Source organism: Gigantopelta aegis, chromosome 4 (genome assembly GCF_016097555.1).
Source record: "Gigantopelta aegis isolate Gae_Host chromosome 4, Gae_host_genome, whole genome shotgun sequence".
NCBI lineage: Eukaryota > Metazoa > Mollusca > Gastropoda > Neomphalida > Peltospiridae > Gigantopelta > Gigantopelta aegis.
Window position 1 is genome coordinate 50,125,102 of NC_054702.1, and position 25,506 is coordinate 50,150,607.

The window sequence follows — 25,506 nt, forward strand, 5'->3', positions numbered from 1 at the left end:
AACAGATAAACGTGTTAAAACTGCTAACTGGATTTGGCACAGAGTACATAGGGAAAGCAAGATCACCATAAATTGCCACGGTATGTTCATCAAGTCTTCATGTGGGTCTGTTTCTGGTTCGGGTGCACTCTTCTGAAATCACAGACAACATTTCTGAGCTGACCACTGGCCATGTTGTGCCATTACCAATGCACTTGCCATGACACGACATTAATAAGAATTGTGTTCCCTTTCAGCAACATTCCCCCACACTTTGTCTTCACATTGTGTTGCAGTTTTCCAGCCTCCCAGCCGCTGACAGGTCGGAACTTAGCCGACATCACTGCAATCCATTAGTACTAGCTGCCACCAGCCCAAACAAATTTCACTTTTTGCTTGCTACCCACTAGCGTGGTCCGTGTTAGATTAGTGGCTTGGCACGTTTTGCCAAGACATCCATTAGTTGCTTGCTTCCATGATGGGTTCCTAATCTGACAGGCTTTTCTCTACTTTTATTATCGTATGCAGAATTGTTTGACATGCTACATTTCATAATCTTTTAAAAGAAACAAACATTCACTGAAAACACTCGGGCCACTAATTGGTTGTCTATTAGAATGTTTTTTTTAATAATACAATATTTATATTCACAAATAACATACATATATATATACATGTAGATGGATGTAATACTAACTTATCTAATTGGTTGTACAGTAGGCCAAATTAAAATAGTTCGTGATAAAGCCTGCCCACTCAGATAAAAAAGACCCACCCAAGATTTTAAATTGAAAACATAGAAATAAATTTAATGAAACATTTCCTGTTTGGTTTGTACAGCATATTTCACTTCATTAAAAAAAATCCCTCCCATATTTGGGATAAAAAAACTTTGGTTTTAAAATTTAAAATACAAAAAAACAAACAAAAAACCCCACCCATTCCTTCAATCTAATAGGATATTAATCGACTGTATATATTTTTATGTCTTTATGTCTTGGGAAAAACTAAAAAAAATTCAACACTTGTTTTTGTTTTAAATCTAAAAAAAACCAAAGCAATCTTGTCTGAATTCCCAAATATTTTGAATCACACACAGCTAAAGTTAGATGTAAACAGTGTGTTTTTCAAACAAAACTAATTCATTAACAGAAAGTGTAGATATTTATTTAAGCTAGTTTACAAGACAAACTCAATCTGTTACCTCAAGCTCCATGTACTGATATGTGATACAGACTTTGTCATTGAGGATGAGATACAGTTCTTTATCACAGACTGGAGAAGGATTGGATATAGATTTCATAGACTGGAGCCAGATGGATGTAGACTTCACCATAGACTGAGGCAGGATGAGGTACAGTGCTTCATTATTGGCCGAGGCGAAATGAGATGCAACTTGTTCATCATTGACTGAGGCAGGATTGGATACAGTTGTCATCATTGACTGAGGCAGGATGAAATACAGTTGTCATCATTGACTGAGGCAGGATGAAATACAGTTGTCATCATTGACTGAGGCAGGATGAAATACAGTTGTCATCATTGACTGAGGCAGGATGAAATACAGTTGTCATCATTGACTGAGGCAGGATGAAATACAGTTGTCATCATTGACTGAGGCAGGATTGGATACAGACTTCATCATTGAATGAGGCAGGATGAAATACAGTTGTCATCATTGACTGAGGCAGGATGAAATACAGTTGTCATCATTGACTGAGGCAGGATGAAATACAGTTGTCATCATTGACTGAGGCAGGATTGGATACAGACTTCATCATTGACTGAGGCAGGATGAAATACAGTTGTCATCATTGACTGAGGCAGGATGAAATACAGTTGTCATCATTGACTGAGGCAGGATGAAATACAGTTGTCATCATTGACTGAGGCAGGATTGGATACAGACTTCATTGACTGAGGCAGGATGAAATACAGTTGTCATCATTGACTGAGGCAGGATGAAATACAGTTGTCATCATTGACTGAGGCAAGATTGGATACAGACTTCATCATAGACTGAGGCAGGATGAGATACATGTGTTTGTCATCAACTGAGGTAGAATATGGTACAGTTCTTTATCACCAATCAAGGAAGGATGGGATACAGTGTCTTATCACTAATTGAGGCAGGATGATTTACAGTTCTTTACCAATGGCTGACACAGTGACAGAGTGCTCACATGAGATTTTTCCAATACCCGTTGTCATTAAAATAAAATATGACTTGTGCATACTTTTTCATCTCTTTTATTTGGTAAAACTCTTGCTCATATTTTTAAAAAAATTTTTTAGATTGAGTAATGGACTTCAGTGCTGTGGTGGTAGTACTTATGTTGGTCAGGATATTCTCACCTTTCATAAAACCCTGATATCGTCTCTGTTTTGACAGTGATTCATAAGTGCTCATAATCACAACTATATTTATTCCAATGAGCTCTGTCTTGTGCTGGTTTTGATTTAGTAAACTATTCTGGAAGTGACAGTCCTCATTTGAGCGGTGCAGGAAGAGTGTATTGTCCAGTAAGGAATCTCCTTGGGAGTAGCTGTCCTTTAGACAAGGCACTAAATAGATTCATGGTATCAACCACTATTTTGCCAAACGCAGCAGGCAAGCACTTTACCACTAGGCTATGTTGCTTGCATACCTAATGGTGTGCATTTTTTGTCACATCCCCAATTGAGTGATAATTTCTGAAATGGCCTTTATCACAAAATTGTACATATCAGCTGATATTTGTATGAAGAATATGCCTGATATTTCTGTCCATAATGTTTTGATTGACAAAAAGTCTATTTACTAATAAATACAATACATACATTTAATGTGTGAATAATGTTTAACACATGGTAAAATGTTTTCACATGAGCAAATACATAGTACACATGGTGACAAAGGACAATGGGTTTCGTACTGAGAATACGTATACAGTGACCAAGTAAGTAAATGGATATACAAACAACTGGTGTTGAATATATAAACATTGCAGTAAAAGATCTTTATTTTTCTCATTTCGTGCAATGCTTTCCAGTACCTCTTACATTTCCTGTTAACAAAAGAAACATACATGGTTGTTTTTCTTTTGAAACTGGAATATGTATACTTTTGTTTTAAAAAAGTTAAAAGAAAGTGTTATTTATCTGAAAATGAATTGTGCCACATAAATATCATACAAACAGACATGCCATAATAATAAAAGCTTATTGCATGATGTATATATAATCAAGTACCTGTGAAGTAATGCAGACATCTGGCTCAGTAGCAAAGTACACTTGAGATACAAAGGTTGTGATATGTACTGAGCTAGAAAAGTGCATATATAAAGGACACCTGGCTACTTCTACCAATATGTACACATAGCCTATTTGACAGCAGTAATTTGTATCCCCTCAACTCTTTCTCCTTCCTGTCTCTTGACCAAGTGTCAAAATGTTAGATCAAATCATTATAATTTATTAGTTGCTGAGGTGTCGTTATAAACAGATTCTCCTTCCCTATCTGTCTGTTGAATGATGGGCTGCAGGATTAAACCCTGTCAGATCCAGCAACATGTTGGGTTTTATCCATTCCAACCAGTGCTTCACGACTGGTACATGATACTGAAAGGCAATGGTCCATGTTTCCCTGTCTGTGAGAAAGTGCATATAAAACATTCTTGCTAATCAAAAAACAAAAGTATTCTCATAGCCTATATGCATAATATGGAATCATTCTTTTAATCTAGATAAAGTGTCATGGTCAACATACCAAGTACTAATAGCAGGGAATGGCATATAAACAATGTTAAACATCCATGTTGTTGTTGTTGTTTTTGACATTCTACTCTAGGACCTTTTGGTCTTTGAAAGAAAGAAATGTTTTATTTAATGACACACTCAACACATTTTATTTACGGTTATATGGCGTCAGACATATGGTTAATAACCACACAGATTTTGAGAGGAAACCCGCTGTCGCCACTACATGGGCTACTCTTCCGATTAGCAGCAAGGGATCTTTTATTTGCGCTTCCCACAGGCAGGATAGCACAAACCATGGCCTTTGTTGAACCAGTTATGGATCACTGGTCGGTGCAAGTGGTTTACACCTACCCACTGAGCACTCACTCAGGGTTTGGAGTCGGTATCTGGATTAAAAATCCCATGCCTCGACTGGGATCCGAACCCAGTACCTACCAGCCTGTAGACTGATGGCCTGCCACGATGCCACTGAGGCCGGTTTTTGGTCTTTGAAGACTTTCACAGTAAAAATGTTTTTGCTCGCACATTGTTGTTCTGTGGACTATAAAAAAAAAAAGAGTCTTAAATATAAAAAAAAAAATTTGATCTCATAAGCCCCACTCATTTATACTAAAACCTGTCTCTACAAATAGATAATATTGATAACTCTTTCAAGCTCTTCCCATACATTCTTTGTTGCATAGGTAAACATTTATAATAAAATTATCATTTGTATTATGATAAAAGACATCTGTATTGTGTAGGCTAAAGTCCAAGACTCTAGGGAAATAAATAAATTGCCTTCATTCCCCTCTTTTAAAGGAAAAGTTTGTCTTGGGGTCCTAATTTCTGTTAAGGCAACACTTGTCGAACCTCTCAAAAATTAAACTTCAACCCCAATTTTATATTGTTTTCAACAATAATTTCTTTTTATTCCTTTTTTTCTATAATAAATACATTTGGGTTTTTTTTAGTATCTATATTTTAACTAGACAGAATGTTAAGGAATGGCATTTTCCGAATGATTTAATTTGTTTTATTTTTGCCAAAGTAAATTGTCACAAAAATGTTCTCTGATAGACTCAATGGGAGTTTTTTGCTGATTATTGGCTAATGTTGAGATTTGCTAGCAGCGTGGTATGTGAACCCTGGTGTTGTATTGCTGCAGAACTATCTGATAAAGCCCCACACAGCAAGATTCCACAGATTCACTGGGTGTTCTGAGCTGAAGTCGTTTCCCAACAATTTGATTCCCAAGTATTAGTTAATCTCTTATCACTTGTTGGGCCTTGTTTATGGTGAAAAAGTCATGTTGTGTTTATATGAAGTTCTGAGATTGCAGAAAATATATTACTCATGTTACATGCTTTCGTGTAACAGTGCGATCTGGGAATAGTAAAATAGCTTGTAACATATTTGACGGTATGTAGCAATTAGTGTCTAAGATATAAAAATATTTTATCAAAAGTAACTTTACACCATCAGAATTACTTTGTATTCATTTTTCTGGGTTAATGGCATTTCACTTGAAACCGTTAAAGTCTTTGGCCATTATATATCAGAGTTGCCAATTAATTTTGCTATGTACATATATATTGTAAATTAAAACACTTTGAAGAATTGGTTGCACATTTTTTGTTTGTCCTTGTATTGTTGTAAATTGATTCAACACCAGTGTTGACACCTTCATTTTTTCAACTGTTTTTGATGTAATTGGCTATACAGCGACTGACTGGTTTCCTGTTGTGGACCTTTAAATGATTTAAATAATAGCTTACAGGTTGTAAAAACTTTTATGCAAAATTACTATTAACTATCCAATTACATGTGCATGCATACTGGTAAGGCAGTTCTATTTTATTTGTTGGATTTAATACCCATAGTTTTTCCCATTCCAACTAGAGCACCTTGGCTGTTATATAAAAAGGCTGTGGTATGTGCTATCCTGCCTGTGGGAAAGTACATGTAAAAGATTCCTTGTCACTAATGGGAAAATGTAGCAGGTTTTCTCTGAAGACCAATTGTCAAAATGACCACACATATACGTTAAACACCAAGTCGCCACAATTAAATCAATTTAAAAACAAATATTCCTTATCATTGTACAATGGTTACAAATTGTATAAACTTAGTGAAGTTATTTTATACCAAATTTTTGACAGTTATACATGGATAAATTCACCAAAAATTACAAACAAATTTTATAACTATGATCTGTTTTTTGTAATGACATACCATTTGATGTGATGACATCATTGCCTGAGTTTTTTCTTAGGATAATATTCAATTTTTGTAGTGACACCACGACTGGTATATCAAAGGCTGTGGTATGTGCTACCCTGTCTGTGGGATGGTGCACATAAAAGATCCCTTGCTGCTTATCGAAAAGAGTAGCCCATGAAATGGCAACAGCGGGTTTCCTCTCTCAATATCTGTGTGGTCCTTAACCATATGTCTGATGCCATATAACCCTAAATAAAATGTGTTGAGTGCATCATTAAATAAAACATTTCCTTCCTTCATCCAATCAGAATTGGAGCACATCATATGACAGTGGAAAGTTTGTAATTATAATGAAATATATATGCACCCACATATAAAAGTAGGTTTCATTACATTGATATGTAAACGTATCCACCTACATGTAGATTTCATTATAATGAAATAAGCATTCACCAACATAGACTTCTAGATGGTAATTGCTGTGCGTTTATACTTTTCACCGCTGTAGCCATTCTATTTTTGTCTAATTTGGCTTATCGTTGTGGATTTAGAATATTTAGCTATCGTGTAAACCGAGCCACCATTATCAACCTGCTCTAACCCTACATGTGGTCAGTCAGAAGATTGAGGTAAATTTTCACATCAAACCAATGGTAAAGTGAAGAGGCAAATGTTCATAAATAGCTAAATTTAACTTCTTTTCTGATGGCAAGATCAAGTTCTGATTGAAAGATTGTCTCAAGTAGAACTAGAGCTGGATTCAAAACATTGTTGCATTATGACTCATTTTATTTGAAAATGCATGTTTAGACAAAAAAAAAATATCGGCTCAAATGTTTGGGATTTTTTTTTACCTTTTTTCAAGTTTTTCTTGTTAACAGAATAAAGGCTATTTACTCAGTGGTTCTTGAATGAGCTTATTAAAAAAAATTATAGTCAAAAATATTTAACAATTTCAACTGCAGTTAATTTTCATACCAATATTTAGTGATACATGTCACATTGTCCTGCAGTTGATGTATCTCCTTTGCTCCCAATATTTAGTGATACATGTCACATTGTCCTGCAGTTGATGTATCTCCTTTGCTCCCAATATTTAGTGATACATGTCACATTGTCCTGCAGTTGATGTATCTCCTTTGCTCCCAATATTTAGTGATACATGTCACATTGTCCTGCAGTTGATGTATCTGCTTTGCTCCCAATATTTAGTGATACATGTCACATTGTCCTGCAGTTGATGTATCTCCTTTGCTCCCAATATTTAGTGATACATGTCACATTGTCCTGCAGTTGATGTATCTCCTTTGCTCCCAATATTTAGTGATACATGTCACATTGTCCTGCAGTTGATGTATCTCCTTTGCTCCCAATATTTAGTGATACATGTCACATTGTCCTGCAGTTGATGTATCTCCTTTGCTCCCAATATTTAGTGATACATGTCACATTGTCCTGCAGTTGATGTATCTCCTTTGCTCCCAATATTTAGTGATACATGTCACATTGTCCTGCAGTTGATGTATCTCCTTTGCTCCCAATATTTAGTGATACATGTCACATTGTCCTGCAGTTGATGTATCTCCTTTGCTTCCAATATTTAGTGATACATGTCACATTGTCCTGCAGTTGATGTATCTCCTTTGCTCCCAATATTTAGTGATACATGTCACATTGTCCTGCAGTTGATGTATCTCCTTTGCTCCCAATATTTAGTGATACATGTCACATTGTCCTGCAGTTGATGTATCTCCTTTGCTCCCAATATTTAGTGATACATGTCACATTGTCCTGCAGTTGATGTATCTCCTTTGCTCCCAATATTTAGTGATACATGTCACATTGTCCTGCAGTTGATGTATCTCCTTTGCTCCCAATATTTAGTGATACATGTCACATTGTCCTGCAGTTGATGTATCTCCTTTGCTCCCAATATTTAGTGATACATGTCACATTGTCCTGCAGTTGATGTATCTCCTTTGCTCCCAATATTTAGTGATACATGTCACATTGTCCTGCAGTTGATGTATCTCCTTTGCTCCCAATATTTAGTGATACATGTCACATTGTCCTGCAGTTGATGTATCTCCTTTGCTCCCAATATTTAGTGATACATGTCACATTGTCCTGCAGTTGATGTATCTCCTTTGCTCCCAATATTTAGTGATACATGTCACATTGTCCTGCAGTTGATGTATCTCCTTTGCTCCCAAGCAAATTGAGGGGGGAGGGGGTGGCAGGATGTAGCCCAGTGGTAAAGCGCTCGCTAGATGCGCGGTTGGTCTGGGATCGATCCCTGTCAGTGGGCCCATTGCGCTATTTCTCGCTCCATCCAGTGCACCACAACTGGTACATCAAAGGCGGTGGTATGTGCTATCCTGTCTATGGGATGGTGCATATAAAAGATACCTTCCTCCCTCAATATCTGTGTGGTCCTTAACCATATGTCCGATGCCATATAACTGTAAATAAAATGTGTTGAGTGCATCGTTAAATAAAACATTTCCTTCCTTCCTTCCCAAGCAAATTTGTGTTGTGTAGATTGTTAACAAGACTGAGGCACATAGCAAGACTTACTCTGTCTGTAAACTATTAAGATGCCTATATCCAATTAAGATTTAGGCACATCCATCCCATGCTCCATCTCTGGCAATAAGTCTCAATACAAAGAATAAAATTATTAATAATATTAATTTCATAAAAAGTTTGGGATTTAAAACATTTTTTAAATCTTATTATTGGCCCATCACTGGACTCCATGGAATGATTTTTCATTATATGTGATCAAGATCATTTTGACTTTCCCGATTTTGATATATAATTTTAAGATATCATGTTATGTTGATAAACATACATGTGCATAGCTAGTACACATGGTTTAAAGGCTTGGTTTCAGACTAAGAGAAACAATGTTTCTTGAAGTTTAATTTTCTAATAAATTTTGTTTTATAATCAGTGTCAACTGATTTTGAAGATGAAGTTAGAAAATATATTTAAAGATCATTTGAGTTTTTTCAAACAAAATTTCCTGGTAATATCTTTTATTTTTTAATTTTAATACCACAAAAAAGAGCTTAAAAGAATTCATTGAGCTTTAATTTAACACGTAAAATAAAGGTTAAATCCGAGGAGTTTTGATGAGTTGTTTTTGTTATGTACCATATGTCTATAATACAAGCAGTTAAAGAAAATGGTAGCACCTATCAGTTTGTGTCTGTTAAGATATGTCGGTCCATGAAATCCAAATGGTTTGAATCATGATAAAACTACAAGTATCAGTCTTACCGTGTGGCGTATAAAAACCTGTGACCCAGCAGACCACTCTTGCTTGTACATGTATCAGCTGTATTAAAGATAGGTTTCTTTTTCATCTGAGTAACTCAATAAACATACCTCACAGATAAGTTATGACTCCCCTGTTGAGATGTTGAAACCCACAACACACATAACACGGGTTAAACACGGTTTTTCTGCATTATACTGCTTATGTATAACAGTATTAAACATGATTATACTTTATACGTTGTAGGTATATGTATTTTTCATTATTTTCTATTTAATGTGATGAAGTTTGGCGCTTATTGGAGATTTTTTTTTTATTTCATCTAAACATACAGTTATGTGATTGGCTAAAAAGGTTTCATAAACCTTAATCTTTCAGGATTGGACTTCTGTCATGAATCTTGACACAAGTCGTGTGTGCAATAAAGTGACATGTGATAATATCATCTTTTTGTACATTATGCTTAGCTGAGCTACATGTAATCAATCACATTATATAGTGGGAATTTAATGTGTGTACACAAGGCTGAATAGAGGCTGAATGGTGAAACTTTACTCTTTTGAAACATAAATTTATAATTAATTGCTGTAATATTTATAAACAATTTTAAAAAGAAGAGAAAAACCACTTAAGACTATTTCAGTGTGTATAGACATAAATGTCAAGAAGGCTGGCATGGATATGGCAAATATCATCAATTTGCATTCAATCGATTTTTCTGGAGATGTTTCATGACCGAACACACAAACCACTGTTTGCAAACTCTTCAAATAAACTACAAGTTGACAGCATTTCAGCTTCAAGGACTGTGTTTGTCTGATGATGTTCAAGTGCATTTGAATGACGGCCCTCAGATATCGGAACCACCAACCATTGTCTGTTGCTTCCATGATTGTTTTCTTTAGCCCATACAAAAACAGATTGGTGAAAAAAGAGAATCATGTTTGGCCTAAATTGAAAATACTAAGCTGGAAAGTATCTTTGTTCAGCATCTGCAAAACGCTTTGTTCATTGTAAAAAGATGTTTATGATGTTAGAACAGATGCAAAGAAAAACAGTTTATGGACAAAGAATCCGGTATTTTAGAATTAGTCGGGGTTTTTTGCAGTCCATAATCTGATGGGCTAAAACACTGAATGGTTAGATGTCTTCTGTTAGTACTGTGTTGGTCTGATCAGTGACAGCAAGCATGTTTGATCTGAAGCTATGTCTTGTTATTACTGGATTATTTGTAATAACAATTACTGTAACCTTTTAAGAACAAGTATGGGATATAGTGCTCACTGGTGGACCTCACCAGACGAGTTAGAGAGATCTTAAAGTCAATGCCCCTTATAGAACAGACTTACTATGAGGTAGTAGGATATAGTGCTTGGTGATAGACCTCTCACCAGAGGAGTTAGAGGTCTTAAGGTCAATTCCCCTTAAAAGACTGACTTACTATAAGGTTTTTAGTGATCCTGACCTGTGTGTCAATTAAAGACCATGGCATGTGTTATTAATCAGTGGGAAAAAATATTTAAACGATCCCTTCCTGGGCTTTTTCCCATAAAAATATACCTGCATGTAATGATGCCTGATGGTTTCTTCTTTTATTCTGTATATACACCTGTAGCAGTATCAGAATTAATATATATGTTGGACATGCATCACATATATAGAAAGTGAGCAATGTGCTGTGATGTCATGAGTAAACATTCCTTTCAGTTCTTAGAAAGAACAGTATTGGTTGTATTTAAAATGACCCCCCCCCCCAAAAAAAAAAAAAAAAAAAAAAAAAAAAAACAACAACAACAACAAAAAACACAAAACCCCAACCCTACTATGAAAAACATTTGTTCAGTAATAATAAGATGATTCACCTTTTCCCCAGCAAAAGAATTGAAGAACAATATATATAATATGTATATATTTTTTATTTTTTTAATTAAACAGATTAATTTCATAATTTGGTTTTCATCTATAGCAAGTGTTATTTTTGGTTGTTAATTGTCTGTAATGTTGTTATATGGTCTGTAGTGTGGTTATGGTCTGTAACCTCAAACTTGTTTTAAGACTTATAACTTGGGCATGGTCTATATGGCTTGGTCATTCTTTGTAACCATGGTGAGGTCTATAATGTGATCTGTAACTTTGACTTAGCCAGTAGCTTGGTTTTGGAGGTGAAAGGGTTGTTGATGTTTTGTTTGTTTGTTTGGGGGTTGGGGTGTGGTGGAGGGTTTTTTTGTGGGGGGTTTTTTGTTGTTGTTACTTTGTATTTGTCCATAACATGGTTCGGTCTCTGCATGTGCATACAAGTTGGTTTTAGTGTAACTTCTGCTCAAACTTGCTGACCAATTTTTGCACTTGCCAGTAGAATGAATGATGGAACAAGGTGCCAGCTGCCAAACAAACTGCAAAGATCAGTGGCACCAGCCGGTTTAGGAGGCTTGTAATTGTTTACCATTCACTTGAACAACTTGCATCAGATACATTGAGATAACTGCTTGAAATTGGCCCAGTTTACGAGATAAAGGCTTGCTGACAGGAGCTGGTGAGAACATGAGGTGTTGCAGGGCTACCTGCAGTATCTGGTCTCCTTCCCAGATGTAAACGAGCACCAAAATATTGCTGCTGTGTGGGTATGGCAGCACAGTGGCACATCCCATCAAGCACTTTAATGCAGACCTGCTGAATGATGCCTATGTGACTATTTCTGGTCAGAATTACTGTAAACAAGGAAGTCTGTTGTATACAGTGCACCTGGCATGAAGCACTTCTTCTTGAGACTACGAGCCATGTTCTGATCTGTTACTTTTACACCTGTCCAATTGAGGTAAGATTGATTCCCATCCATATCGATACCATTTCAATGCAGTAGGTATGAATCTTGCCTTGTATGCCAATAGGCCGAATGTACAAAGTCTGTTTATGTCTTAAACCTATGTAACTACATACATTTACAATGCTTAAACACATTGTGTTTAAGAAAAACAGGCTTCATAAGTTCAGCTCTTTGTGTTTTTATATATTAATTGTATATCTATTATATATATATGTATGTTTTCATATATGTATGTAGTCCTACACACCACCCCTTGGATCACAGAGGATACCTTGGTGCTAGTCAATAGCAGTATCTATCCTCATGGTGATGGTCGGTTTCTTCTCTTTGGAGAACATTTTAATGTTGAGCAAACATTCCTTTCCTTTTGATTCTCCCAGCTGGAGGATGACCTATCAATAAACCTGCTAATTAAGGCTACAGGGATATACGCTTCATACTAACCAGTTGCTATCCCTCAGTTAACTTACCACTTGATTAAGCAAGATTGGTGAAATTAAAGGTTGTGTTTCCAAACAAGCCTGCTGATAGAGGAACAGATGGTGACCGATAGCAGGGTGGAGAGCAGCAGGTGCCATGTGCAGGTGACACCCAGATAGCTGGCTCCACTGACGGCAGTGTGAGGTCTATATTATAGAGGTCTCTGGTGTATGAAGCTGTACACAGCCAGGCACTGAACTGTCAAAGTGGACCCAGGTGCCACTGACAACATGTGTGATTTATACTGTGTGTATTTAACCTGGGGGTAATTAGTCCTAGGGGTGGGGTAAGTTGGACTTTTTTAAAGAGTTTGTAAGGCATTTGTTATCAATGTTTAATATTAAAAAAGCAAGACAAAAACACAGCATTGCATCTCAAAGTGGATTAAAAAAACAAAACAAATAATTTCAATCATACATGTAGATATTTTTATATGAAAAGTATCACTTATCATGTGTGTTTATCATATGTATGTCCTTACTCAGTTACCATTAACCAATAGATTGAATATTTTTACAATAAAATAAAAATAAAATGTAAGCTTCCAGATGGGTTTTTTTCATATTTGTCTTTTTTATAGAGGACAGGAGTTGATGCCATGTTGTTGGTGATCTCAAGGATAAATACCACTATTTAGATATTTTTGTGAGCATACATACATGCATGTAGATGTATTATTGTTTTATACTCTTTTACCACCACAAACCATTTTACAAACATTTAAACAACTAAACAAATATACGACTTAAGTATATTATTTATTATTTTAGTTACAGCTTTAACGCTGTTTTTGCTATAGGTTTTATGTGCATATTTTCATTTTTGTCGACAGATTTCCCTGATGAAACCTGAGCAGGCAAAAATTAAATTAAATTTTTTGCCTATTCAGGCTTCACATCAGGGAAATCTGTTGACAAAAAATATATATATTAGGTAATCTTTTGTTTGTCATTTAGTAGGTCAGCTGTCCATGCTACTATAATTATACAATGATGTCTTTAATCCGCTATGTGAGGAAATACAAAAAGTGATATCACAAGTTTGTTGGCTGCTTACGTGCAGGTTAATTGCAATATGGTGGACCATATGTTAGATACCCACAAGATTTGACCACGAAGAATGAATTTATACACAACACTGATCCTTATAACCAGGTGAAGTACACATACAAACCACTGAACATGGATGACAGAGTACCTAGTTAGCTGTGAGTGGATTGAATGTCAACAGTGCCTAATATAGCTAGAAAGTGCACAGAGTCGAGATTAACAAAGAGAATCCATCAAAGGTACAACGGTTGGCTTTCCTTACCAATGTAATGCTCCATCACCTATAATTGGATTTAGGAACATAAACTGCAAATACTGGGTCTGCTCCTACACGTTATCTTAGAGCTGATTTATGAATTTCTCTTTTTGTCTTTGCTGTGTATGACAGCTATGTACAGGAGATAAAATTAGTGTGTTATGATCTTCTTTATGTGACTGCTGGCTGGGTTATCTCTGTTACACATACGCCAGTAGGATCAAATGGATTTTAAAAATGTGAAAGGTATCACAGGATTTTATTTACATAACTTGTACATAATTTGTTTTATATTGGAATACTTCTGTTTTTGCTCTTTGCTCATGATATACCAATATGCCGTAAAGGCTTAACATATGTCAAAGATATGTCAAGCACTTTCTGATATAGCTAATTGAATATTAAATGTATTTTATAATGGAATATTAATTAATTGGCTTTGCTCTGTTTCATCTTGTGGCAGATATCGATGTCAGTGATTAAGGTACATGTACTGCTATAGTGAAAGTCACATTACTAGTGCTTTATAGACTTGTATCATGAACCATGTATCACTGGTGTTCCCAGTAAACACTGGTCTTTGATTAACACATTTCAGCAGAAAAGAAGCACTACTTCTACTGGAAACACCACACAACTATTACAGTTGTATTTGGAAGATTTCATCTGTCTGTGGCAAAACAATAGGATGATATTCTGGCACTTAATTACCCAAATTATGTAACTGATCAGTTTTTATTTGATAATTAACATAAAGCATGAATTCAGAACAGAAACAAACCCAGGGATGCTGGGAGAAAAAAGTTGCTTAATTGCTTTGTCCAACTCATTGCACTTATTGGGTTGCTTCTCATTTCAACCAGTGCTCCACAACTTGTATATCAAAGGTTTTGCTCTGTGCTGTCCAGTCCATGGGAAAGTAAAAATAATATACACATCTTACTGCTAATTAATAAGAATAGTCCAAGCAGTGTTTTTTGCCCCTAATTATCTAAAATTAGCATGTCTTAAATTAATGATCATGTTACACATGCATGAAATTATAGCCACTGATTAAACAGATTGCTCAGGTGTAATTAAATCAACATTCCTATCGTTTTCTTCATGTGCTTGTACAATTCTGAGAATCTTGCATGCAGTCTTCCAGCTTGTTAGCTGTGGGGAGTCTATTGAATTCATCAACACAAAAAACAACTATGCCAGAGTTGTGGAATCTGTATGTTTTGCTTTTCCTCTGTGGTAAAGTTCTGATGCTGTCAATGTGGAAGGAATGAAAAACAATAACCGCTCATTAGTGGCATAAGAAGGATGAAGCTGCCAGTGGTGATGTAACGCAGACGGTGCGTAAACAGCCGAGTTAATGATGCCATTCTGATGTGTGATGTATTAACACCAGACTGTTTTCTTAAACTACACCTTCCTGGGAAGGAAAAATAAACTAATGTACACCAGTTTATCAAATAGTCTGTGGCTCAGTGTAAACAAGTGAAAATTGTCTCCAGACTTTTTTGCATTTCACTTTTAGCTTCTCCAGTTATAATTACATAACCAAACCTAGCTCTCTGGGCTTATCTTGCTTCATGGCGGTCTTTAGTCTTAAAGTGTTGTTTCTAAACTTTTGTTTCACAGTGATTGTAGAATAATGTAAATAAGTGCTGCCTGGTTAAATTCCATTATAGATTTAGATTCGATGTTTCATTATTGTTTATGACTTTTCACATAATGTTTACACATAATAATAATTATGTTAACTACACAATGTTTGCGTCATGTTAATTTGAATATTTCCTGCCAACCTGTTTTTGATTTATCGATGCATGTCAACATAGTTTGTAATCTTTAATATTGTTTGCTTATTGGCATTGTTTAATCAGCTATGCAGTGCTTCACAACTAGTGTACCAAAGGTTATGATATATGATATTCTCTCTGTGGGATGGTGCATATAAAGGATCCCTTGCTGCTAATAAATAAAAAAATAGCCCATGGAGTGGTGGCAGGTTTCTTATCTCATCTGTATGGTCCTTAGCCATATATCCAACACCATATAACTATAAATAAAATTAGTTGAGTGCATCATTAAATGAAATATTTCTTTTTTCTCTCTACTATAGATGCATATGTATTTCTAAGATTTGGTAATAATGAGTAGTTTAAAGAATGAGTGAAGAGACTGCATAGTCCAATCTGATCAAGCAGTCACATCTGTTAAACAGTTTGTTTTCTTTAACAACAACACTAAATCACTTTGATATTAATCATAGGTATATTGGAGGTCAAACATTTGGTAAATCTGACTTATAGTCTAAGAGAGAAAACCTACTACATTTTTCAATTAATAGCAAGGGATCTTTAATATTTGCCCTATCCCACAGACAGGATAGAACATATAATGATCTTTGATATACCAGTTGCTGGCTGGAATGAGAAATAGCCCAACCAACGGGGATCGATCCCAGATTGACTGCACATCAAGTGATTGCTTTACCACTGGGCTTCGCCCCGCCCTCACATCTGTTAAACAGAAACCTGTGTCAAGAAAGCTACACATTGTTTTCCCCAGTATATTACTAATTTAAACTGATCTGTATTGTCAAAATGTCCATAAGAGACTGACTTTTCTGTTGTCCCCAAACATCAAATATAATATTATAGTTCTAACTGTATTGAGGAGACAAGTTTTCACATTTCTACAGGTGGCTGCATAGCACAGGTTTGGTTCTATTCTAATTCTTGAAATGTGATCCAGTGTTAAATTTTATACATTATGGTTCAGACTTTTTTTAAAATTTCTTTCAGACTGTTTAATACGGAGCGTGTGAAGATTTTAGATGGTGGCGTACGACTGAAGCTTACGAATATCACATCATCTGATAACGGCATTTATTCATGCCGGGCCGAGAACGTGGCAGGAGCTGTGGACAGTAGAACCAATTTCTTGCTCAATGTTAGGGGTAAGTTGTTGTAGAACTCATTTCTTACTCAATGTTAGGGGTAAATTGTAGAACTCATTTCTTACTCAGTGTTAGGGGTAAGTTGTTGTAGAACTCATTTCTTACTCAATGTTAGGGGTAAGTTGTAGAACTCATTTCTTACTCAATGTTAGGGGTAAATTGTAGAACTCATTTCTTACTCAATGTTAGGGGTAAGTTGTAGAACTCATTTCTTACTCAGTGTTAGGGGTAAGTTGTTGTAGAACTTAATTTCTTACTCAATGTTAGGGTAAGTTCTAGAATTAATTTCTTTCTCATTGTTAGGGGCAAGTTGTAGAACTAATTTCTTACTCAATGTTAGGGGTAAGCTGTTATAGAACTAATGTATTACAAAATGTTAGGGGTAGTAAATTGCAGAACTACTTTCTTACTCAATGTTAGGGATAACTTTTTGTAGAACTAATTTCTTACTCAGTTTTAGGGGTAAGCTGTTGTAGAACTAATTTCTTACTCAATGTTAGGGTTAAGTTGTAGAACTAATTTCTTACTCAATGTTAGGGTTAAGTTGTAGAACTAATTTCTTACTCAATGTTTGGAAATTCATTAATTCAATCATTATTCAATCATTATTCATTCATTCATTCATTCATTCATTCATTCATTCATTCATTCCAGTCCTGGACAGACAACCCAGATAGTTTATATTTTGGGAGGACATACCCCATAGGCTGACAATAATAAGTGAAATACACATTAGCAAACTAAAAAATTGTGACTAACTATATCTAGTGATAAATAATTATATCCAGTTGTACCAGTTTCTTTTTATATTTTGTATTCTGTCAACTCTGATTAAAGTTTTGTCAGTCTTGTTGTTCCTGAATATCCCTGTAGTATTATCTCCCCGAAAGCCTGCAAGTCATCCGTGAGGTATTCGAGATGGTTTTCATGTTATGTATTGGCTGATAGTTTTTAGCTCTGTTTGATGTACTACCATTTAGAGTCAGTTAAGTCTGAAGAGGTTGGCAGCCAATCACCCAAATGAAAGTGTGTTGTTCCACTGACAATTGGAAGAATTCTGCAGTGAAAAGAAAGTGGTGGTTTTATTTGATTAGCATCAAGACGAATGGCAAATTGACTGCAACAAGCAGCACTTAATCTGTGAATGAAGGGATGTAAAGCACCGCCAAGACTGGCCGTCTCTGTGGTGTTGTCCTGACCACCTAGCAGCTGGCTGGCTGCTCTCCGACTTGCCCAGATCACTTTATGGCAGTTTAGTAGTCTAATGTCCGTATTTTATATCGGCCAGACCGAGGCCTGCCAGACTGCAAGACACAGCCAGTCTGTGTGAGTCATTCCTTGGGTAATGTTCGCACACTCGTAAAGCACACAAATTGAAAATTATCCATTTCCTAGATGATTTGGCGATAATTGAAAATATTCCTGTGTGTTTGTTGTGGTACTTCATTGGGTAGAACTAATAGATAGTTAATTGTTAAGGAAACTAATTACACGGTCCTGACAGTAATGTTGATAGAAGATTCTCGGTTGCAAATTCTATGATAAAACTCAATTTTGTCTTGTTTTTGTTGGTGACTAATTTAGTGTTTTTTAATTACAGTTTTTAAATAAAAGGATGTAAAGACTTTTTTTAAATGATCAAAATTTAAAAAAAAATCTAAATCATATGTATATTGCTGCGCATGTAGTATTTATAAATTCTGCTGGCATGAAAATAAATTGATGTCAAAATAAAATATAAGACTATACTACATCTATATGAGACATACATTGTACATACACAAGAGAGAGATTGTGTGAGTGAGTAAGTGAGAATAATAATATTTGATGATGGAAATACTGTCGATACAGTTAAGATGTTAACAAGTGTAATGTATATATACATCATGCCACACAAGTTAAGACATTCCTTTGATGTAATACTGCAAGATTTTGAAAGAGAAAAAAACCTTTAGATTTCACTGCCAAGTGTTTATAAATGAGCATGCACAAATAAACTTGCAGCCTACCCTAGTATCTCCTGCACTTGTCTCTGTTTGATATCAATCTTTGTTTTTCATTTTCAACCAATGAACTCTCATGCAGGCACCTTTTTTTCCTAAATTTACCTTCCTTATGCTAATTTATGATATTCAAGAAAGGTGTTGTGATTTCTGATAAGAGAATAAATTGGTGTTTTATTGAAGCAATTTGTGTTAATTGACTAGCAAGCACTGTGCTGGCCTTTCCTCGTTTATCTGATGTAAATAAACTGGAGATGATTATTGGTTCGCTCTGGAAGACATGAGGCGGTGCTTCTCACCGGCGCCGTGCATTGTGTGTAATCCTGCACAGGTAATCGGCACCTGGTTTCATTTCCACTCGCTCAGCTGCCTTTGATGTCCAGCTCACTCTGACGTTTGTTCACCCTTTTATGTTTTCCTTCTGCAGCTCACCATTTCACCCACTGGTGTTTAATCAGAGACCACTGTCAATTGAATTTTTCTCATTACTTTCCAACACCCATTGCTAGGCCTATAGCCTGCTCAAAGTTAGTCAAAGAGTGCATTTATGTCATTTAACTTTTTTTCTTCTTTTTCTTTTGTAAGTACAGATGACTTTTTGTCATTGTTGGGCGTCTTTACCATATTTATTTTGTAATCCCAACAGTGCAGTTTATGTAGACTGCATGTCTTGCACAGAGTTGGGTCAGTATATTGGTTTGAGTGCTTGTCTGGTAGCATTCAGTTCTTGGTCAGTATATTATCTAAGGGCTGTCCCAGACTTTTATTTAAGCCGAGTATACATAGAGAAAAAATAACAGCAGATCCACCAAACATAAAATAATTATCACGGTGTTTCATGTCTCCCACATCAGGTCTTGACATTAACTATACACTTTAAAAAACTACATTTTAGCCTCAATGGACAATAACGTTTTTGGTTTAACTCATTAAACAGAATCCGGGAGGTATTGCCAATTTATTATTAAATAGTGGATAAGTATATTTTTAAATGTACTTGTCTGGTGGACAAGTGAACAATTCTTTTTTCTATCACTGATTAATAATGTTTAGGAAGAGTTAAAACCTGATTTAAAAAAGAGATATCCAGAAATATTCAAAACTACGACATTAGTATGTGACATAATGAAGTGTCTCATATTTGGCATTTATATGGAAATCATTTATTTTATTCTTGCCAAAATATGTATGGTACAAAAAAAAAGATAATAAAAAATCCCTACCTATACCTACACACATTTCAAACTACTGGTCGGAAATGGACAAAACTAAATATTTTTAGGGATGGCCACCAGAACCCCTCCGCGAAACCTATTCTACCTGCAGTAACTTGTTTGGTACAATTCCAGAAACATACAGTAGTCCTCTTTTTCATTATTATTATTTAAAAAAAAATCTTTTGGCCTAATGTTGTAATGAAAGCTTACAAAATATTATTAAAACAGTTTTCACATATACAACTGTCTGCTAATCATACAATTCTGAAGATCAATATCACATATTTTAATACTTAAAATGGCTGTAATAATTTTTGATAGGTGTCATTTTGAAGAATCTTAACAAAATTTGCCTTTATTCCACCACAATAGCAGTTTTTATTGATGAAAATAGAATTGTAAATGCTGTAACCAATTATCCCAGCCAGGGGATCGCCATGCATGTGTGTGTTTGTGTTATCACATGACATGGTCAGATATCATTTTGAGTGAGGTTATCATGCAAAGCTATGGTAGCAGTATACAGTTAGCTCCCTTGTGTATCTGGGCACGCAGAGTTCACTTTTTGGTTTTGCACAGATCCATGTTTGAAGGCTAATTATTTGGAATAGAAAGTAAATTCTTAAGCTTAGTGATAGCCAAGGAGTTATTTTTTAAAATGACAATTGGTTTGTGACCAGCAGTGCAAACGGTTTAGCTGTAATGAGGCTTGGTATTCATACACTGGGTTTCCTTGTGAGAAAAGTGGGGCATTATCATTTTGGGTAATTTTCAAACAAGCTGATTTTGTTGATGAGAAAAGTTTCCATAAATATATGTGTGATATCCACCAACTCTCGCTTGGGTGTGGTTTGTATGGATGTGAACATAGCTAAAAATACACCCATAATCATGCAGTTTGAACACATTATGATGAAAGTAACACAAACATTTAACTAAAAGTATTGAAAATAAGTCTCCTTTATAATTATAACCCTTTTAGTAATTTTCTTGAGACTAAAAATACCTGTATCTTTTTTTTTTTTTATACCATAGTATTTAGGATGCCATGGGCTGGTATGCATCAATGTTAGCTGAAGATTCACAAATAACTGTTGTCTGCTACCTATAGTAAATGATGAGAGATTTAATAAAAAAATAATTTGTAAGAAAGAGTAACATTTTTATCATTAAAAATACTTATATTTTTATACATTTCTTTAACATAATATTAGATATTAATTTTGTAAATAATAATCTGACAATTTGCATAGGTAGCCTAGAAGGAAATAAACCATGATTGAGTTATGGTTTAGTTTAGACTTCAGCTGGCGGCAATTAGTCTTGATCATACAAGGCATTAGTTATAAGTAGGTGTCAAAACGGGCCATGTTGTTGATTGTCATAAATGACTGAATAGATAACCCATGACCCAAATGAAAATTCCATGACTTTCCATGACCCTTACGAACCCTGTATATCTGGCCACTGAATTACATCAAATTACATCAAATTATTTGTATTAATCCGCTATGTTAAAAAAATCATACCACTGGCAAATATACTCCTTTATTTCACTAAATCATATTGCACAATCACCACTTGTAGGTCAGACAAGGGGACAAGACAATTAATAGTTACAGCGACTCGTGGCAACAGAAAGGTGCAGTTGCACATGGAAGGTGGAATTTCACACACCCATGAATTAAATGTCTTGTTGAAAATCAATCAGATTGTAGAGTAACTGGACATGCCAAATAATTTAGGAGCTCGGCGGACTACTGGGTTTAGACAACTGGTAGTCGGAGTGAGAAATCGATAGCCAAAACACCCTGGGCTATCGCTAAGGTCAAGCCCTGCCCATGGAAGAACCCAGAGTATTGTACAGTACAACCGAGTTGCGTATCTTTCAGTACTGTTCAGTATCACTGGATTGTGATTCAGTATGTTATTTGATGGGGGGGTTTTCAATATCAGTAAGTTGTAGCTTATTTATAGCATTTGAGTATTGAGTTGTATGGTTCATATATATATATATATATATTACTGTTACGATTTATGATATCAAAATGTGGTGGGAATCACTGAGATAGAGTTAAAATTAAGTTAAGTTTATGGTGCACATGCAGTTTAAAACTAATTTATATTATATGTGGAACAGTCAATGCAAAACAAAAGTTTATTTATTTATTTATTTATTTTTATTTTATTTTAATTTTTTTTAATTTTTATTATAATTATTTTATTTTTTGTGTGGTAGGCATTGTTCCATGGACTTCATGATTTCCTTTGAAATACAATATATATAATAAACTACAATGCTGGGTTTGAGCTTACGAAAACCAAACATTTCTCAGCATGGCCTGCAGTGTTTTCTGGTTGGCTGTGGCTTCTTCCATTTATATTAAACCATATAGTATCGCCGAGTTAATGACCAACATGTCACAAGATGAGCAGCTCTTTACATATGTGAATAATGGTTGTGTGGTTAGTGGATAATACACATGCCATACAAAAGGGACAGTGGATTCCACATCTTTTAGCATTACATATTTATAGTTTAAGATGTATATCACTTTGCTAACAATTTGAATAACTGAAATCAGACTAATACAAATTTAATCGTTTTAGAGCACTGGTGCTGGACTATATTAGCCATTTTGTCAGCTACACATACTTGTAGGTTCACAAAGCCAATGTAGTATTTGTAGTGATATCAAGGGCTGTTTGAGAACAAAAACTCTTTGTGCAAGAGAAACTTAACGTCTACTTGAACTAGTGTTTCAAACAATATTGTTTGTATTCATTATTTTGATGTACAGGATAGCTCAACATGAACACCAAATAGCTAAAAACATATTTCCATATTTTTCTCTTAGTGTGCTTTTTATCATTCCATTTGAGAAACATATAACTATTTTCCTGTTCTAGTGACAATGCCAGCATTTGATTTTTGAATTGTGTTTTCATAGTTTGATATTGGTCTGTGGTTTCTCATTTTAATCAATGCTTTTCAGCTGGTAGATCTTTTTCTTTGATCATCATGAAATGTCTATTTTATCTTGTAGTCTTCCAAACAGTGACAGGAATATGTGTCATGAAATGTCTATTTTATCGTATAGTCTTCCAAACAGTGACAGGAATATGTGTCATGAAATGTCTATTTTACCTTGTAGTCTACCAAACAGTGACAGGAATATGTGTCATGAAATGTCTATTTTACCGTATAGTCTTCCAAACAGTGACAGGAATATATGTCATGAAATGTCTATTTTACCTTATAGTCTTCCAAACAGTGACAGGAATATGTGTCATGAAATGTTTATTTTACCTTGTAGTCTTCCAAACAGTGACAGGAATATGTGTCATGAAATGTCTATTTTACCATATAGTCTTCCAAACAGTGACAGGAATGTGTGAAGCAAACTGATATGAAACAGTTTCTCTAATGTTGGTAAATGCAGCCCCTGTCAGATCTTTTCTACTGTAACTCTTAACTGTTGTCCCTAGTGAACTGTGTGAAAGTTTATGAAAACAGTTTGGACACATTACGTATTAGCAGTATGTAGCTACATGCTGTTGAGTGTCGGTCCATGCGTGTAATTCGAGAAATAAGTTAATGGTGCAGAAAAATGATTAAATGTAATCTGCAAATGGCTGGCGAGGTGATCTCTCCCAAGCGTTGGGACTAATTCTTAAACAGAGGCAAATGCATTCATATGAATCGAGCTCGTGTGTCTGTCCGTGTCTATAGCAAGGCGAGCAGTTTGAAACATATTGATTCAGAATGGGTTCTACTGCCTAGTTGGTCCTCGCGAAGCAATTGAGAATTTGACAAAAGTGATTTGTAGGGTTATGAGTTTACACTCGGATGGTTGATTCTGAGGTGGTGGTAAATAGTCGAATCACGCAAGGCGAAATTGATCTGGAGAGATTCGTCCTCAAGATTCTTCCCACCATCAGACACATGTCAGAACAGCGAGATTGGACCAAGTTTTTATGGCTAAATAAGACAATTTTCATTCTGACCTTGACGATAAGTTGAATATAACTTACAAAGTGTGTGCAGTCTGCAAGCCATAAACACCTCCCATCGGATGAATCATGTGCTGTGTTGTACATTGCCACATCCAGTGCAATCAAAGGGTCCCTCTTGTGGCTGATAGATGCTTGTTACATGCTTTATAGCAGTGACACTTTTAGAATATTCATTGAAGCTTGATGCAGTTTTTCTCAGTTTTGTTGCATTATTCATGTAGTAAAGGGCCTGTTAACAAAAATAGATATGATTTATAATTCTTTTTTCCACCCTTGTAGTGGATATTGGCACAAATATGAATTTAGAATGAAATGAAATGGAATTTATATTCATTTTCTCATAGCACTAAATGTAACACCATCAATGTCAGTTAGGACAAGTAATCTGCATAAGCCTTGTTTTAGATCCACTTTGGACCAGTTGGTCACTTTGTATATTGTTGGATATATGACTGAATATTTATAATGTAAAACCCACTGCATCATACATGTATATGATATGGTTCCAAAATTAGGCACAAATTAATACATTTATTTTGGGGTGGGGTGGGGGATCTTTCATTGTTTATATACATTTTTCACCAAATGTTATGGGTTTGTTGTTTTTTATCACAATTGGGGTTAATTTTTTTGAAAGGAAAGCAAACAATTACTGAAGAAAAACCCTATAATATATATATTTTTTAATAATTAGATTTTTCTGCACTGAAAAAGTTGGCAGGAATAGATTAAATGTAGAAGGTGCCTATTTCAAAATGGGTATCAGGTGTAATTCTGTCATAAACATGGAGCACTTCAAAGAAGACAGTCTTACTTCAGAGATTCTTAACCATAATATGAGTAAGCAAACAGCTAGGAAAAAAAAACAAGTAGAAAGCTAATCACCCTCAACAGAGCAATATCAAAAAATTTTGTTTGTTGTACAGAATCTTGTATGTTTATCGGTGAAAAACTCCCAAGTTAAATTAATACTTGCATGTTTAACATGTATTTGTTGTGTTTGCTGAGATTCATGTAATTAAGCACAGTAGAACATCAACTGATATGCTTTCAAAAGTAGGAAATCCCTCTACCCTATCATTGCATGTTCATTAAGTTACATATCACAGGCAACATTTTGTTCAGTATTGTCGTGATTTGCTACACAAAATTCAGAGATTGCTACACAATTTTAAAATGTTAAATAGTATAGTTGTTACTTTTTTTTTTTTTTTTTACACAAATTGTTCCCCGTTTTAAGTAATGCCTCTCCATTTTGAAATGGAGATAGCAGTTCAATGCATAATAATTCCAGATTAATAAATTTAACTATAAAGAGAACATTTCCATATTTCTTAAAGCAGAACAATGAAAGGCAAGAGTGAAAACTTCTACAGGAAAGACTAGAAAGGAATAGTTGTTAAGTTATCACCTGCACACCATTAATTAGGTGTCGAACATGCCATATATCACACTATGGAACATGTTGTTTTAAAATTGATTAGCAACAGTAAGTGATCAGT

General features: G+C 35.1%; 1 protein-coding gene across 2 annotated transcripts in view; it reads left to right on the plus strand.

Moving 5' to 3' along the window:
- Positions 1 to 25,506, plus strand: part of LOC121370666 (inactive tyrosine-protein kinase 7-like) — a 146,416-nt gene that overhangs the window by 74,323 nt on the left and 46,587 nt on the right. For both annotated transcript variants that reach the window (XM_041496053.1, XM_041496055.1), the window contains exon 4: positions 16,613 to 16,767. In XM_041496053.1, the coding sequence (XP_041351987.1) occupies positions 16,613 to 16,767 (155 nt within the window). The remainder of the gene's footprint in view (positions 1 to 16,612; positions 16,768 to 25,506) is intronic.